General features: G+C 29.3%; 1 protein-coding gene across 1 annotated transcript in view; it reads left to right on the top strand.

The window, feature by feature from the left end:
* Nucleotides 1-15,071, top strand: part of LOC147656487 (sterile alpha motif domain-containing protein 5-like) — a 148,928-nt gene extending 133,857 nt beyond the window's left edge. The window contains exon 2 of the mRNA XM_086914909.1: nucleotides 14,936-15,071. Within this exon, the coding sequence (XP_086771035.1) occupies nucleotides 14,936-14,983 (48 nt within the window). The 3' untranslated portion in view covers nucleotides 14,984-15,071. The remainder of the gene's footprint in view (nucleotides 1-14,935) is intronic.
* The last annotated feature ends 4,342 nt before the right edge of the window (nucleotides 15,072-19,413 follow it).

Raw genomic sequence — 19,413 nt, 5'->3', positions numbered from 1 at the left:
TAAAATAACTCACTTCGAATTGTTACTTGGAATCATATAATAATATAAACTCATTTAAAATGATACAATAGCAATTTCGATTAATAAATTATTTCATTGTTTCTTGATGTTTGTTTTCAACGAAATAATGTGATATGAAATAACATACAACACCAGAATACATTAAATATTTATATTTATTTCAAAATAATCCAGACAAAAATGAAAACTAAATTCGAAAGAAACTTGGAAACATCGCGCAGTGATTGGAAAAACGTATTATAACAAGCGTTGCCTTCCACCATTGACAACCAGTCAGATGCCTTAATTTGCCCAAGTAACCGATCAAACACGCTTCGACGAAGGCGGAAACAACATTATTCGAATTCATTGAATTCTCGAATAGCCGGCTGCTGGTCAACCGTACCTCGACAAAGAGAATACGAGAATCCATTCTACGGACGATTTATCGTTATCTGCCTTCTTCTTCAACCCTCGTTCCTCCTCCTCCTCCTGTGAATCACCTGCTCCGCAGCGCGCTCATTTCTCGCGCACGGACGATTTATTGGATTCTCATTGGACGGACATGGCTGCCGCGAGAAACGCTTGTCTAATTCGAATCGTTTCCGACGCACAAACGACTGCCGCGATTAATCGCTTTCATGAACAGGTGGATGCGTTTACCTCTACGAGGCAACCGCCTCCTCTTTCGCTCTCTTCCTTTGTCACATTAAACCTGTCGCTGCGCTTAATAGACAGCGTTGGGACAACTAGATCGCGGAGGAAACGCAGTCAAACTCTTTCTCGCTTCTATTTTTCGCGACGATTAAGCTTTCGCCGTATTTTTTCCCCCTTCGTGTTCGATATTCGAGTTTTTTGATGAGAGGAAATTGGAAAAATTTAACTTTTTAATTTATTTTTTTTTTTTTTTTTTTTTTTTTTTTACTATAATGATTGTGATATAAAGTATTCAATTTTTAGTGTTTTATCGTTCCATCGTGAGAAATGTTTCCATATGAAATTGTGGACACAGAAAATTGAGACGATTTCTGTTGACAAAGTAGTTTGTTACGATCTATAAAATTTTTAATAAAATCAGAATTTTGAGGTAAAGTGTATATATATATATATCGTTATCATGAGAAGAGGAGGATGATAATATGAAATTTGTTGGCAAATTGGAATCTTCTGGATAAAAATAATAACGAATCGTATTTTTGGTATAAAGAAATTTTTAAATAAAAGAAAGTGAATTTTTAAATATGTTTATTTTCATGCAAAATTTCAATTGGATCTACATTTAATTAAATTTAAAGGAAAAAGTATGAAAAGAATGAAATTTCATCATATATTGAAAAAATATATGTGTTTTTACAAAATTGAAGCACATCAAAAATTTGAATTTCAAGAGGCATTAAGTTGACTATCGTCATCATTCACGTACGTCATTTTTTAAATCGATTTTCCGATTTTTATTACATGTTCAACAGTTATATTTTGTACGATATAATTGTCCATTTTGTTCTCCTTGATTAAATCTTTGAAAACTAATAACGAGAATAACTGAAAAAGGATGATTAAAAGGAAGGCAGATCCATTTTTGATAATTTTTGAATTATTACGTGTAATATATTTAGAAAAAAAATTTACATTGTATGGAGTTAACTGGAGATGTCGATAACAACAAGTGATTTATTATAGATTTTTGACTATTTTGTGCAATAAATAAATATCCAGTTCTATTAATTATTTATTGTTAAAAAGTAACAATTTATTTTCACATTTTCGAATATATTTTTAACAAGGGCCATTCCAAATTTGAAAGATTCATTAAAATTCGGAAATAAAGCTTATCAATAAATATTAATTATCACATGAAAACATATATTTCTTCAATTAAAGTTTTTTAATGACACCTGTCCTCTCTTATCTTTAATTGAAATAAATTGGATAGTCTATTGTGAATTCTACACAGATAATTCTATTTTGCTTTAACAAAAATCTTCAATGAAAATTGTTTCGCGCATCAATCCATTAAACGTGATACTTAATTATCAACTAATTATCCATTATATTTATAAATTTTTTTATTACTTAAACAAAAATTATTCATAATTGTACATTTTTCGTTACACAATTTCATACGTAATTCCACTCAAACAGTCACCGACCGTGGAACTGGCATTTTCACATAATGACGACTAGCACGTTCGTGTACCGTCAGAACAGCGTGCTAAACACCGGTAAGTCGTCAAATAATTGCAACTGCAGCTCGTAATATTTCGAGTAAACGTTTAATATACAAGTAAAACATCCACGTGCTTTAATAACCCAACAAAGGTTAATTAGTAACACGGTTTTCATAACCACGCAACTGTACAATTCGTAATTATACACCGTGCACGTGTATATATGTATATACATATACAATTTAAAAACGGTCCTTTCATTTCTCGCTTTAATAAGCCTTAAAACGAAATGAAACGAGAAATTGTGCTATCTCTTTGCACACGACAACGTCAGAAATACCGTGAAATTCTAACGAGAGGAATCGATCCTTGCACATTATCATATTCATGGAATATCTTTGGAATCCATCGATTCCAGAGATTGAAATAAACGTAAAAGTTGGTATACAAAACTTTCGATCGAGGTTTATTTATTGAATTATAAGCAATTTAAGTTCGCGTTAAGAGAGAGACAGAGTGGTAGTGTGACGTAGATAGAATCATTTTGCTGTATCTTCATCTTGCTTTATCTGACAAACTTTGATAAATAAATCGATTTGTTAAAACGAACGAATATAACGTTAGAATAGAAACGTTAAATAGTAATAGCGATATAATGTAATTTACTTTTCAACTCATTCCCGTATATTGCAGAATATTAAACATATTCCTGAAACATTGATTTTTTGCAAGATTCTAACAAACATAAAAGATGATATAGAAAAATGTAATATATAAATTTAGATTTATTTATTAAATTATATGCATTTTTGTATACCAACTATTGTAATTTTTGTTTTAACCTCTAAAATCGATCCTCACGAAAATTGTCTCACAAATATATTCACATCATGTACACACCTATGATTAATTTATTGATGTTTGTCCTTACCGTGAAGATTGAAAGCCTGCCCCAGAAACACTAACATTATTATGCATCTCTCCTTTTACTAATGACACGAAACTTAATTTGTGCGGCACTCAACACTGTTGAATTAACGGAGAACCCAGCACCGTCATTAATATGATGCATTACCAGATCTAGGACTTGTGGCGCCCTCCTCTTCAGACTCTTCTCCACTTCACTCGACTTCACTCAACTCGACTTCACTCCACTCGATTCCGGTTCTGCATCAGTATTCATCGCGTTCTTTCTTCGAAGCACCACTACCCTCGAAACTCTGATCTCGATCTTTTCTACTGGTACAAATCTTCTTTGATTGAGACCATTTCTCGATGTGTTACTGTACCGCATTTCTATCGACACCAATGACACACGAATTTCACAGCTATCAACGGCATTTGTGCGGTGGAACGTGTTACGCTTTGATTCGATAATGCGATGAATATCGATTCAAGATTGGATTGTGTGTGATAAACAAATTCTCTTTCTTTCGATTCTCTTTTTTCAAATCAATATTGTATTTTATAATATTATCATATAAATAATAATCCAATCGTTATTATTATTATTGAAATGCGAATTTTCAAAATATAAAAAATATATCATAAATAATTATTATATGATGTATTAATATATCGTAATTTAGAGAAATGTTATTATTATGTTATATCTTTTATTATTTTACTACGAATATGAAAAAATACAAAATTTATAAAAAAAATGTATAGAATTTTTTTTCCTTTTTTAATACATGGTAATTAATAGTCATGTTCTTTAATTCAAATGTTCTCTAATTGAAATAATATATTTTCATCTGTAAGTTAGAATATTTTTGTATATATTTCATGATATAAATAATGAATATTATTATCATAATAATATGATATTTCTATTAATTAATTAATTCATTAATTTATATTTGTATTAGTAGGAAAATGATTTGATTATCTTAATATAAAAGTATTAAAATTTATTAAGCATATTTCATTTTTGTCTAGATTATTTTGAAATAAATATAAATATTTAATGTTATATAAATATTAAAAATATTAGCATAGTATTTTGATGCTAAATATAATGCTAAAATCTGGTTTGCATTTATACATGTATGTTATTTCACAATATTTTTGTTATAAATTTAGCATCAAGAAATAATGAAATAATTTATTAATCGAAATTGCTATTGTATTATTTTAAATGAATTTATATTATTATATGTTTCCAAGTAATAATTCGAAGTATTTTTCAAAATTATAAATAATTATTACATGAAATATATAGTACAATAATAAATATGTATGTAGAGATTCATTACACGATTATAATTTAAAATAAGATACACTTTATCATACTGTTTTTCAAACTAATAATGGTTGATAAGTTTATATTAAAAATTAACAAAGTGTAAAACATTAACAATTAAAATTTTGGTATATATTTTGAATATTATAGAATATACTCTAATTGTAAAAGATTAACAATGGCAATATCGTATTTAAAGATATTGCTTAACAAACAAAAACCAACATAGAAAATAATAAACTAATAGATAAAATATTCCAAAATTGTTTTTGGATAAAAATTATTTCTTTTTTTACCATATTTATAAAATGATAATAAAATTTTAAATGTTCGAGAAATTATAAATTTTATTTGTAATTTTTTAAAAATTCTCCTTTGAGAATTATAAAAATAATGCTTGTCACACGTTAAATTGAAGAATATACGATCTATTCATTATTATTGATCGATAAATGGCAAATAAAAATGGATATTAAAAGTATTAAAAGAACTTTCAATGTTAAAAAATATCTAACGATAATGCAGTCTCATTGATCACAATAACAAGTTTTTTTCGACTTTTCCTCCTCTCTCAGGTTTTTTTTTTTTTTTAACTTTCCACAAAATAGTTTTCTCTATTCGAGTTTTTCCATTTTTCACGGCACTTCATCACTTTTGAAAACTTGGTTCCCTTAGAAATTGATCCGTACCATAATAGATTACAACACGGGTTTGCTTTTATCGACTTTAATACAACTGTATTTGACTTGATTCGTACTTGCATATTCGGTAGCCGACGTTCCCTCTGCAAATTCCCTCTTTATCGATTCGACGAAGGTCGTCGAGGTGCGTACCGTAGATTTGCGGTTCACCACGTGACCGCAGTTCCATCACGATTTTTACCATGACGATTACCACACTTCGCGGTGTTTAATTATCCTTTAAAAGAGCCCAATACGCAATTATCTAAGTCTCGTTTCAGTATAGTTCTATGAGAAATGCAATATTCGTTCTTTTACGATACGTTCTTTTCTGTTTTTCTTTTTTTATTAATTTTCGTTTCGAGCATAATCATTGGATAAAAATTATTGTCTTATGATTTATTTTATATTGATTTTAAATTTTTCGAACGAAAAGATAGTAAAGATAAAAAATAAATTCGTATTATCAATTTTATTTTCCAATACATATAATGATGGAATAATGCTTAATTTTTTCGAATCGTCAATCGTTTTTTTGCATTATTATTGATTTAAATGTTATATTTCAAAATGTTCGTGAAAGGAAGATGATTATTACGAAAGTGTAATTTTATTAATTTTACATCTTTTTGACTAATATATTTAACATTTACTGCAAAATATCTGTATTCATCAATGATAATAATTTAAATAATCAAAGAAAAAGAAAAACCTGCTCGACTCAGCACCGTTATCTGGCCAGTTCTCATCGTGATTAAAAACAGCTTATCACAAAAAAAGAATTTTAAATTTCTTTTAATGCTTCGTAAATTTTATCAATTATCTAAAAATTATTTATAGGAGAACTATATATTTAAATCTGAAGATATTTACATTCTGAAAAATATATCCTATAAGTAAGAAGGATTAATTTACTTTTTACAATACATTTTACTTTCTAGTTATTTTATAACTAATATCTAACTTATCCAAGAAAACTTGTCTCACAATTATTTCGAATAATTAAAAATGAACGATATCAAGTATATTTATATATTAAAACAAATATCTCAAAAATAATTTGTCTTCCAATTTGAAGACAATTAGGCTGGTTTTCAATTTGGGGAATTACACTTACACAAATAATAATTACACCCCAATTTATTCACCATTTATTTCACCATTGACCATTCCACGTCAGCAGTGGAAATAGTTTAAATAAAGGTCAGTTTTTAGACAGCAATTATCCGGTTGAACGAAGGACATTATAGAAGAAAAGTTAATCGATTCGAATGTTCGTTCTGCTTCGAATGATTCTGACGTAGCTAGCGATACGTGGATGGGAGGATGGAATTTAATTTAGATAAGTTACGGATGCGCGTTACACCTTTGATAATCACCGTGTGTGTACCACTGCAAATCAGATTAAATTGAAATGGTTATACGCGCGGCGAAACTTCATAACAGAAATTCGCGCTGTTCTCCCGTTTGAACGCCGAGTTGTAAATTGAAAACGAATATATCCTTGCGCCCCTCCTCCCCCCTAGATTTCGGAGTCCGTTAATAATCGGCCGTTAAATTAGACAGCCGATAAAATTTTACATTCGCGGTCGGAACGAGCCACCGTGCTTTCCGTACGGAGGAATTAAAATCGAATTAATTATCGAATATTGTTGAACGCGTTTAACCCTTTGCGATCCGACATTTTGTATTTTATTCGCGTTCACAATTTCGATGTATATTCATCCGCGTTCATGCGATTCCATTAAATGAAAGGAGCAGGGTAACACGCTCTATCTAACTCGTTCGTGAAATGCATTTATTTCCATCAACGAGGAGCGATTAGTAATTTAATAATACGAATCTTTTTTATTGTAAATAATATATAATAATAAATACTTTGAAAGTATTTTTTCAATAGCTTTTGAAATATAGCAAGTTTAATCTGAAAACGTGTACGAATTTGTTAATATTTAAATCATATTGTATAAATTTGTGAATATATTGTATGTATCAAATCGATCCATTATGAGATGGCATCGACAATTGTTGGAAATAGTTTAAAAAAGTAATATTACAATTAAAATTGCAGTAACTCGAAACTCTATCATAATTATCATTTGAACAAAATTTAAAAGAAGTTCTGGGATATTTGTGTATTATTTACGCATTAAATTTTTCTCTCCCTAGTTTTCTCTATTCGTTTCCATAACCACGCACGGCATAGATTCCACAATTTGTCTTGAAAACCGCGTATTTTTAGGGGAAAAAATTCCTACCCAACACCATGAATCCATAAACGCAGTTTAGAAATAGGGAATACCGGTGGAATCGTATTCATTGGAATTCCGTGCCCTTTATTTGCAATATCAGTTCGGTGGCGTCTATCGTTGACCAAGCCCAGAGGCGAGCGACATTCATTCTCAGCTTCGAGGGAACCCTTGCAACATTCGCGAAGCCCACCCTTGTCAGGATGAAGTCGACCCTCGATACGTCCGATGAATTTATACGAGTGCTCGCCTCCGTGTCTCTTATACCCTCTTCGATTCGCCTCTTCCCTTCGCCTGCCTCTCCCTCCCTCCTCCGCTTGTTCTCTATTCGCTGTCCTTGCATCCGACCCAGCCGAAGAAACGTCTTCTCGAATTCCTTCTTCGTTCCAAACACCGATGCTTGTTTGTTCGGTTGTCAAGAGAAATGGACAGACCATGTCGCTCACTCCTCAGGATCTATGGAATTTGTGTTACTCGGGGCCGTCGATCGTGGCTGTTACTCGCGTGTAATGCGTCCACCATCCCTTTGTCGTTACGTTTTCATTATTGGGGGAGAGGATAATGCGGGATTTCGTTTTTTTCTTTTTTTTTGGGGGATAGGCAAAGTTTGAGTGCGAAACGATGCAAATATTGTACGCATTGTATTGTGGTATTTATATCACGTTGGAACGAATGATTTTTTTCTTTTTTTTTTTTGTGTCTATTGTAAAAGTATTTACAACATTTGAATATGATATACTCAGATTGAATTAATTGGTAGTTAAATCTTACAATGATGTACAAATATTTTCCTTAATGGAATTAATTAATTAGTTAATACGTAAATTTATAAATATTATAAATGTTTAAGAAATTAATTTTTTTTCTTACATTAGCAAAATAAATTATGGAATTATATAAGTTTTGTGTAATAATAAAGTTTTAATACTTAAAAATATTAAAGGAAAATGTTATGTTATTTTATAATAATTTTTAAATAGTGCGCGTGTATTTTAAAATTCGCACACTTTAAAATAATACGTATGTTTTTTCAGAAAGCCAAGAATTTTGTGAACTTATAAACAAGATATTTATTAAACAAATATTATTAACGTTAAATGGATTTCAATTATCTATTCCAGGCTTTGAATTCTTAATGGATCATGATGATTTTGTTCTTGTTATTTAAAAATTATGTATTTCTAATTGCAATACTAATTTAAATATATAAATTTTATTTTTTATAATTATATAATAAATATGGCAAGTATTAGAGTTTCAAATTCTAATTATTTTATATCTATCTTTTTTTTTTCTTTTTTTTTCAAAATTTGCTCTTTGTTGAATGAAAGTTAGTTTTATTTTTTTATTCTTATCATTAATTTTATTTCTTATTACTATACTACAATCAAAGACCTTATTAATTACAATTATTGTTAACTTTTGATTCTCTGAGAAAATTGAGATAAAATCGGGATAAATTTCATTTAAACATAAATGAAAAAAACTTCCTATTGTAGCGTATAAAGATTGCACAATAACTTATCTTTTTTGATTCTTTGGAAATGATACAATAAACCAGAATAAACTTCGTTTTACCCATGTGCACCCGCAAAAACATTCTGTTTCACAGGAAACAAAAAATTCGCACCCGAACGAAAACACATTAATTATTTAAGTCTCATATTTTTACCCAATCTCATATTCTTCTATCAAATAACCAAGAAAATTTTATCGTTCTTTTTATGACAGAAAAATACGTGGTAAAATAAATAATCATTTATAAAGTCTGTATTAAACAGTATCTTACAGTTGCAAATAATTATTGAAACTTGAAATGGGTAGATAAAACGAGAAAATTATGCATTTCTGTTTAATTACAATAGATTTATAGAAGAATTTTTATAGAAATTTCTATAAGAATTGTGAATGAAAAATTTTCGTTTGATTCTTAATCTTGTCTTTTCGTATTATACAATATACAAGATGTTTCGAATAAAAATCGAAAAAATTAAGTAACATATTTAGAAAATCATTCTGAGCAAAAAATCTTAATAAGTAATCAAACATTATATAATAAACTTTTATAAGTATATTATAATAATAAGTAAATGTATTAACTTTCAGATAGTAAATTAATTTACTATCTATTGCGTCAACCTTAATCGAATAATATTACAATAATATTCGTTTTAGATTATTTTTGATCAGAATAATTGGATATTATTATATTAGAACAATTTTATTTTATCAACAACGTGTAATCACAGTTTACAAATTTTGAATAGTCCGCGCAATTGCTTTTAGATCTAGGGGTCTCTAGCTTTCAATTCTTCGTGTTATAGTTTCGTCAACCTTAATAATATTACAATAATATTTATTTTGGATTATTTTTGATCCAGAATAATTGGATATTATTATATTAGAACAATTTTATTTTATCAACAACGTTTAATCACAGTTCACAAATTTTGAATAGTCCGCGCAATAGTTTGCTCTTAGATCTAGGGGTCTCTAGCTTTCAATTCTTCGTGTTATAAAATTTACCTATAAAACTCGTTGCCAAAGTAGTTTGCGTAATCAAATTGAAATCGATTTTTACTGATAACAGATAGAGTATAATTTTAAATAACAAAAATGGCTGAAGATCAATTAATTCAATTACTCAATTACTTTTTAAATATACATATCGCGTAACTTGCGTCCAAAGGTAACGACAGCAATCTCGACGAAGAAAAATTTTCTCGAGTAGAAGAACATTAACTCAGATGGCGAAAAGATATATGGAACAAGCAACACACTTGGCATTTGGTCAGGTAGATATCTGAAGGAAAGTTCTCGACACGTTTAAATGAAACTCGAATGCGAGAGCCAACCTTTCCACCGAAGAGTTACGCGTGCCCTAAAGCCACGGCGTGCACGGTTGGTTAGATATCAGATCGAAAGTTCGTGTCTCTCCTATTTTCCGCGAGAATTTTCGGCGTGGATCACGGCTGCGAAATCCTCCGAGATTTCTGCGAGGTTACGGAACTGGCCTCCTCGAGCGGAAAATTCGACACGGTTGCTCGATCAAGCAGACCATCCGTAGACGATTAGGGAAAGCTCTGCCAGATAAACTGAGGGCAATTAAGCTTCCTTCTATATCCTCTCCCACGGCTTTTCTTCTGTATGTTTAAATGAAAGACAGAATAACATTTTTAAAAGGCTCGACCTGAGTTTCAATGTACGAGGAATCTCACGTTCAATCGAGATTTTGAACACATTTGACTTGGAATTGAAATAAGGTATATATACAATGGAATCTCTATTAACTGAGCTAATATTATATAAGAGACGAGATGAAGATTTTTTCTTGGATAAATTATTATACATAATAGTGCAAAAATGATTTCATGGATCATATATTTTTTTTGCAGTCTTACTTTCGATTTCATTTCTATAATTAATATTAAGTACGTTAATGTTATTCCATGTATTGTGTAAATATAAATTCCATTGCTGTAGTAAGGAATTTATTTACATTTTTGTGTATAGCATGTAGTTAGAATAATAGAATATTAGATATTAAAAGGATAATGGGTTCTATTGTATTTGAAATAATTTTATTTCGCGTAATGTCATTTTTTTTTTTTTGGAATTTACCTTTATTTATTAAAAATATATTTTAATGTACAAAGTAGATCATTTGGCTCGTTTGTGAAATATAATAATGACGATTGTAAAAATTTTAAAATTTAATGTATTATAATCAGAAATATCATGCAAATAAAATAACAATTCAGATTTATCAGATTTATTACATCTAATCATTTTCTAACTTATGTGAGTTATATTACAGTTTACATTTCAAACTTAATATCAAATTTAATATAAAATATGTGATGTTCTGTTGGAAAGAAATTTATTACCATTTACGGAGTAAAAGATAAAATAGACTTAAAATTTATATTCATCTTATGTTTGCAGCTAGGGATTAATTAAGGTTTTAATTAGAATTCGTAAAAGCTATGAGAGTGAAGTTATCAATCTCAAATCGAGAATTTAACAGCCTCTCAAAGGGTATTACGAACTTCCTAATTATCGCAAGTTTCATGACTTATTATCGTCTCTTGAAGGAAATTAGATAGTCAAATTAGATAGTCTTTCTATATCATTATATTAAATAAAAGGTATAACATATTTAATTAAAATTTATTTTGTCATGGATGATACGATTTCAAAGTATTTTTTAACTGATAGTTAACTTTTTTATCTTTTCTTTTTTCGTAAATTTTTAAAATCATTCTTCATTTTTTCGTATAAATATAGTTTTATAATTATTATTTTTAATTATCAGTTAGAAATATTGAAAATTTATAAAAAAAATTTTTAATTGGTTAGTTTCTTTCATAACCGTTAGATGGACTCGAAAAAATTATGAAGAATAATTATAGATATAAATTACAATATGTAATATTATTAAAATTTATGAAAAATTAAAAATCTAAAAAATCTACATATCCTTCTATATCCAGAATAATTAAAAAAATATATAGTATATTATATAAAAGTATATAGATGATATCGTATATAATTATTACTATATATATTTTTTTTTATAAGAATAACTTTCACTATTTTGCAAATGTACTATATATACATATTTTCATTTAATAATGTTTTTTTTACTTAACATCAAATCAAGACAATAATATTATAAGCATTCTTTTTTAATACTCTTAAATCGAATCTACTTCCCTCTATCAAGCTTCCTTAAATTATCTTTTAAATAGCCTATTTCGAATTCCCTTAACTTTATTATACACCATCAAAAAATTAAACAATCCACTCCACATACGTTTCTTCTTTCCACTATTGCACATTTATTCACCGCCATGAAACCGAAATTCAAAGGCAAAACCTTATTCGATTCCTTTGGGAAGGAAAAGATCCACGACGTAAATGTATGATAAAACATCGACGATCGTTCCCGAATAGCGCGGAAAAAGGTAGCCACGCGAGAGATATACCGGTCGGAAACGAAGTGAGAATCAACGAAGTAAGAAATGACCGTGCTCGAGGCGCTCGAGTTGATGTTGCGGTCAGGAATTAGGCGAGTTTATTACCAGGAAGGGAAGTTGCCACGAGATAGCGGTAGCGAGGTTTCGTTATCGCGGATTTGTGCAACGAGGCGACACACGTGCCTCTCTCTCTCTCTCCGCTCTTCCCGCTCGCATCGTTGCTCGCAGCGCCATCTTTTCTCTCTCCTCGTTCTCGTTACCACTGTTCCGTTGTCCCTTGTCGCTGAAAGGCAAGAGATATCGTAGGAACGAATGGAGGCGAGCCGGGCAACGAAATCCAACGCTGAGAAAACAGCCGGAAGGATCGGAGGGGCGAGGTAGATAGAGAGAAACGGTCCGGGGATAACATTACGAGCGGCACGAGCCATAAAACTATTCAAGACTCATTGCAGGCGCGCCGATGTCTCCAAACTCTGCGAACTTCCCTTCCTCCCCCTCGCCCTTTACGAAGAAACACTTAGACGTCAGATTTGCCGGAGACGCACTCCCCTCTCCTTCCAAACAGTCTTGCCAGTAATAGCGTTCAAATTGTTCGGCGAGAATTTTCTTAAATATAATGAATTCGTGTTTGTGCAGAGTAAATATTAACGTTCATCGGCACAGATGTATCTTGGACATTGTATAGTATATAATAGTTTTTGAAAATGAATATAATTTTTTTTTTTAACTTTATTGTTGTGTATTTATTCTCGAAGAATTTCGAAGAAATTCGAGGGGATGTAAAACTTGTGCAAGAAATAGAGACAGAAAGAGACTCGCGCATAATATAATCAGTCTTAGTATAATAGCGTTTAAATTGTTGGGGATTTTCTTAAACGTATTAAATTCAGTACTTCAGTAGTATACTTTTGAAAATAAATAATGATTTTTTAACTTTGTTATTTCTTATATATTTATTTTTCATTCGAAATGTAAAGGAAATTAGGTGATTCTCTTTTGAGTTGAGTGAAAGAAATAAAGAATCTTGTTCGAAGAAAAAAGAGATAAAAATGTAATTCTTTCAAATTTATGATTTTAATGTAATTTTAGTGATGTATATATTATTTTATTTCACGTTTTAATTTTTTATTATCATATTTAATGTACATTTAGTAACAATCAATAGCAAAAAGAATATTGAAGTAAAATTGTATTCTTCTCGGTATTTAATGCTGGATTATTGATCCCGGTATTATGAAGCAGAAGTTATGAAGTTTAATCCTAAGCATCTACGCCAGAGGTACTTAAATTGTATATATATTATTGAAGCAGTGGTTAAGGCGGAACGAAATATAGGAAGATAATTCTAATAGTGAACAAAAGATGTTTTTACAAAAATATTTAAAATAGAGATTCTATCTCTCTAATGTAAACTTAAATTGTTTACAATATAATAAATAAGAAATTAATCAAAATTTTAATATTACAACTTTTATTTATATTGAATTGATTCTTTAAAGAATCTATTATCTTTGTTAATAAATATAGTGAGAATTTTTGTGAATTTATCTTTATATGTTTTTGGATATATCATATTTTACATATTAATAAATACATATGTTTACGTATATATTTTATTTATAATAAATATTCAAATACTAAATAAATTACATTAGATATGCCGAAAGAAATACTGGTCAAAGTAATGCTAACAGAAATTGTCAACATTTTGTACTATGTATTAATTAGATATAGCATTAATCAGAATCTGGTAACATTCTATTAAAGTTATGAAATGAACGTTTGAAATAATATTTCAAATTATTTGAAATAATTATTTCGCGTAATTACTTCAAACAATTATAAAATAAATCAAATCCGAACGAAATTTGCTTAAAATAATAATGAATTTCAAATTACTATTATTATTATTATTATTCGATAGGTGTTGTATTTCAATTGGTGTCGTATTCTTTATTTCAATTAAATGAATTTAGGCAAGATGAATATTTGAGAAAATAATGTTTCTCAATTGAAAAAAATTCTTTTGAAAAAATATTAAATAATAAATGCATATTAAGAATCCAATTAATTTTCAAAATCAAATAACAAACATTAATAATAACAATAACAAACTAATTTAATTGTAAATACATTACCTTTCATTTCTTATGAAATACTTCTTAAAAATTTTTTTCTTATTTCACAATTATTTTCCATGTTAGTCAAAATAAAACTATTATAAGAAGATGAAAATATTCAGAATCATCTCTATTGCATAGAGATATAAAAATTTACAATTCAAATCAAAAACAATTGAATGTGAAAACGAAATAAATTCAGAAATAAATATCACAATATATTATACTCATATAAAATATGCTATTTTACAAAAAATACCATCTTTTCCTCTACAGTAATTAGCAATAGAATTTATCCCACTTTTTCTATGCTAAATAAACTATTCTTTTACATCATACGTTCAATTATATTTCCTGCATGCAAATATTCCATTTCATCTTTCTCGAGCAAATCTTCGTCCAAACCAGATATCTTTTGCTTTTGCATAACTATGCTAAATAATCGTGCCATCTTAACGATCGAATCATAACGATTTGCATTTCTTTTGTTTCAGGTAAGTAGAACGAACTGTTGCCCGACGAGTTACCCCCCTCCACTCTGATTTCCAGTAGTCGTGTAAGAAATTATCGGATTTTAATTACCAACCGTACGAATACGAGGATCGAAGTTGGCAGCACTGAATCCACATCTCTTTCGCGTGTTCTTGCGGCGCGCGAGTCAATATCAAAACGGTAAAAATTCTTTGTTGAAACGTTGAAGGAGAATTGTTCAGAATTCATGCAGCGGAACGAGTATTCCCGGCAGAATCTGAAGTATTCATCGGGATGATAGAATTTTTACTGAGCTTTGAAACATCGGGAGTTACATCGGTGGAAGCTTTTAATTTCTGCATTGGTACGTAGGGACGCATAGATGGAATATAATTTTAATACACGCGGTATAATGGTAGATATGCTCGAATATTTTTATTTCGATATCACTTTGTCCTAGGAATGATACAATTTTAATGGAAATTTTAGTTTGAAGAGAAAATTATTTCTATATTTCGTTGCAAGTAATTAAATAATTTAGGAAATAGGTTATGTTTAGTTGAATTATGTGATATTAAAATAGATTAATACTGTTCTTTCTATTTAGCGATTCCAAAAAATTTTTATCATATTTGCTTTTGTACAATGGAAGTAATATTAGAAGAAATATTCTATGATGCTTTGCTTATCAATTTGTTTCGTATAATTAGTGTAATAAATGTAATGGAGAACAATTCAGAGGGAAAAATAGAAATATAAGTATAACGAATTATGGAAATATTTTTTTTTTTATTTATTTGTTAAAGATAAAATGTGCTATGCGAATATAAATATCGTGAATTTTAAACAAAATTTTGATTTCTTTTAAATTAAATAATACGAACGACAATTTAGAGAACGAGATGAAATATGCAACTTTAAGGACAAGTAAATTATGAAATTAATATTCAAGAATATTAAATACAAACACGAATACAATTATAATAATAATGTAACCGTTAATTAAAATTAGCGATTGAAATCCATTTTGAAATCATTTAATAAATTTCAAACGTTTCGTATTATTCGCATTATTTTATTTCTCGTTATTATACGAAAAATAAAATAATGTATTTCAAATTTCCTTCACAATTCCAAAATTGAAATCATTGTACGATAACTTAACCGTTTCTTTTAATTTTTTTTTTAATCGAAACGTTAAAACTTATTGTCACAATTGAGAGAAGAAAATTTTCATCGAGCAAACGAGATCCTATTACGTAATCCTCATTTCGCTTCGAATTTTAATCGAATTTTTAAAGAACCTCGTTGCGCATATCTAAAATCCGTGTGCCTCTACATCGCATTTACATCCTATTGACAGATCTGTATGGTTAAATTCGCGAAACAGAGGAGAAATTACAGGCCTGTTAAACGTTTACGAACGATTTCAATCGAAACTTCACAAAGGTTAGTTCAGTTATTACCGAAATTGTGCCAAGTGCAAACATTATCTCTTGACCCTCGAAAGCTTCGCGCTAATTGGCAACATCCAGGGGATGAATGCTACCTCCCCCTCCCCCTCCCTGATCAGACTCTGCCTACAGTGGGGTTTCGAGGATAATAATCGAGAGGCGCACAAACTGCACCGGACAGCTCGTGTACTCGCCGCCCTTTTCTCTATGAGCCTCTGTGTTTGCACCAGCCACGTATTTCCCATGTGACCCGTGTGCATTTCGTGTATAGGTCACCCTACAAATCGTCGATCGTGTTGCTCGTGAGTGTCTGAAGCGTTCTCATCTTTCATTTTGTCCCTTTTCCTTTTTTTTTTTTTTTTTTTATATATATTTGTAAGTGAAGGAGATCATAGAGTGTTTTAAATCATATTTTTTCTTCTTTCTTATCTGTGAGTGGAGTAGATCAATCATTTAGACAAATTTTTTTTTATCGATTTTTATTAATTTTTGTAAAGGCAAATTTTTTTTAACACTTGGGGTTTTTAAATATTTTTCAAAATATTAAAACAATATTTAAACAATATTTGAAACAAATTAGAAAGAAATTTGGCAAAGAAATTTGGTTTAATCTATCTTGGAGTTTAAATTCTTCAAAATTGATAACATTCTAATTATTGAATTAGTGAGAAAAATTTCAATCGTTGCAATGATAGTTGCCTTTTAATGAATGGATATCACGTAGAAAATTAAACTTAACTGTATATGAATAATGAAATATTTTCATTTCTGAATGTTTTTAAATAATACGAAAATTGAGATAAAGTTTTTTAAAATCAAGAACCAGCGCACAAAAGCTGATTTTTGAAGAAGATTAAAATATGAAATTCTGCTTATTTTCCGAATCTTTTTCCAACAGATCATGGTATTTGTAACAATACTTGAAACAACTTTTGAAATAATTAAACGTTACTGCAAATGTTTTTATAATTAAAACTTACAAAAAATTTATCAAACCAATTTAAAAAATGAACATGAATGAATTGAATGTACATTTAATTAATAAAAACACATTGTTAATTGGAATGGATGATCTTTCCTTTTACAATGAATAAAATATTTACGTCATGATATCTCTGATTATCCGATCTCTGGATTATCCGACCTCTTCTGATCGTATATCGCCAATTCCATTCTCGTGAAAATAAAAGTAAAAGAGACATAATTGAGATGTATGATATTATTTTTTTCCTCTCAAATTCTCAAACTCAATAAATATCTATAATATTTGTTATCTGAATATATTTTACAAAGGTTATTATATAATATGCTTGCATTTATCTGTTGGTCCAATTTTTCTACGCGTGTAGACGTGTATACGTTATTCTTTAATTTTTAACATTTCGTTTTTGATATTCTTTTCTGCATTACAGATATATCGTATTTTCTATATATTTCACTACGTTAGATTTTTATATTTCGTTTATTTCATCTTTTCATCAACGGTTTTAATTATTTTGCAATTGTTTGTCAAGTGGATAAATAAACTCGTTCGAGGGATTAACGATAAACAACAGGGCAAATAAATCTCTCGATTTTCTCAATGAATTGGAGGATTGAACTGGATGGATGAAATTAAATAGAATTGTCTAGCTTGAAAAGTTTTATTGAAACACGTGTCAAAAGTAATTAATTAATAAAAATATATTTATAGCAAAGATGTGCTATCAAATAATGCCAATATTATTTTTGCAATGATATTAAGTATAATATATTAACATAAGTACAGTTTTACACTCGAAACAATAGAATTACAGAAATTAACTGACTCTCGGTCATGGAGTTTTGTTTCATAGTGTTTTGTAAACATTAATAAAGCGTTTCAGAAAATATTGAAGATCTTGTACAAAAGGCATTGTTACACGAGAAAACAAATACAAAAGTACATACACACTTTATCCTGAAGTATCATCTAAAATTTCCAGTTCAAGAAAGCTTATTGTTTTTCTTCTGCAAATATTCTTTTTTTTTTTTACCATTGAATCAGTGTACAAATCCTTTCTTTTCACATTTGAATACAACATTGTCCGTGAAACGATCATTTTTATATTTTTTCGAGAATACAAACATTAAACATTTTAGAATTTTTTTTTATCGTCACTTTGAAAGAAAATAATTTTTAAAACGAGAAAATTTCAAATTATTGAACTTTGAACAGAGAAACGTGACGATGAATTTATAAAAATTAAATTTATTTCCAATATACTTATTGAATTCTTGTTATTTAAATTATATAAATTATGATATACAACTTCCTGTTAATAAAAAAAAATATTTTTTATTCAACATTCCTTTCAGAGGAAAAGTAAAAGAACAAAAGTGAATACTTGAACTGAGCCAGAACTTCCATCCAGAAAGCATTACGTTCACCAATGATAATTATCAGAGAGATTAATTCCGAATAGAATGAATATTCCGGCAGATTGACACTTGGAAAAGCAGAGAGATTGCCAAATTCTCGTGGGTGGTGTAATTCGTGATCGATAATAATTACGCGAAGTATTGTCACACCAGGATCACGTCCTCCTCTGTGTGCGCGCACATGCCACACTAATCTTTCCCTCTTTCATGGTTCCGAGTGCCATTTCAACGTAGTTGGGGTATAGATATAACGATCGAGGGGGTTGAAAGGGAATTTCCACCAGCCCCTTTTCGTCGAGGATAAACTGGGTTAATTTCGCACATAACAAGACTTAGTCGTGGAGCTTGCACGGCGAAAAGCAATTAAAACCTGGATATACATTTGTGGAAACGAGTATTTCCTTCCCTTTTCTTTTGCACTGTATGTTATTGGAATTGCATAGGAAGATCGTGGTTTGTAATTCATTGTTGAATAATTAAAAGTTAGAAATAATAAAATCGGAATTCTTTTCAGGCCAAATTTTCTTACAGCGAAATAAAAAAAAGATATAGATATTAAAATTTGCAATTTATTTAATCGAAAAAAAGTATATTTATCGTTTAATTATTTCATGACTAATCGTGGAGAAGATTAAAAGTGAAAAGTA

Source organism: Apis florea, unplaced genomic scaffold (assembly GCF_048593485.1).
Source record: "Apis florea isolate Af1SG1 unplaced genomic scaffold, ASM4859348v1 contig_3756_pilon, whole genome shotgun sequence".
NCBI lineage: Eukaryota > Metazoa > Arthropoda > Insecta > Hymenoptera > Apidae > Apis > Apis florea.
Note: the sequence above shows the minus strand (reverse complement) of the source record. Positions and strands in the feature narration are given on the sequence as shown.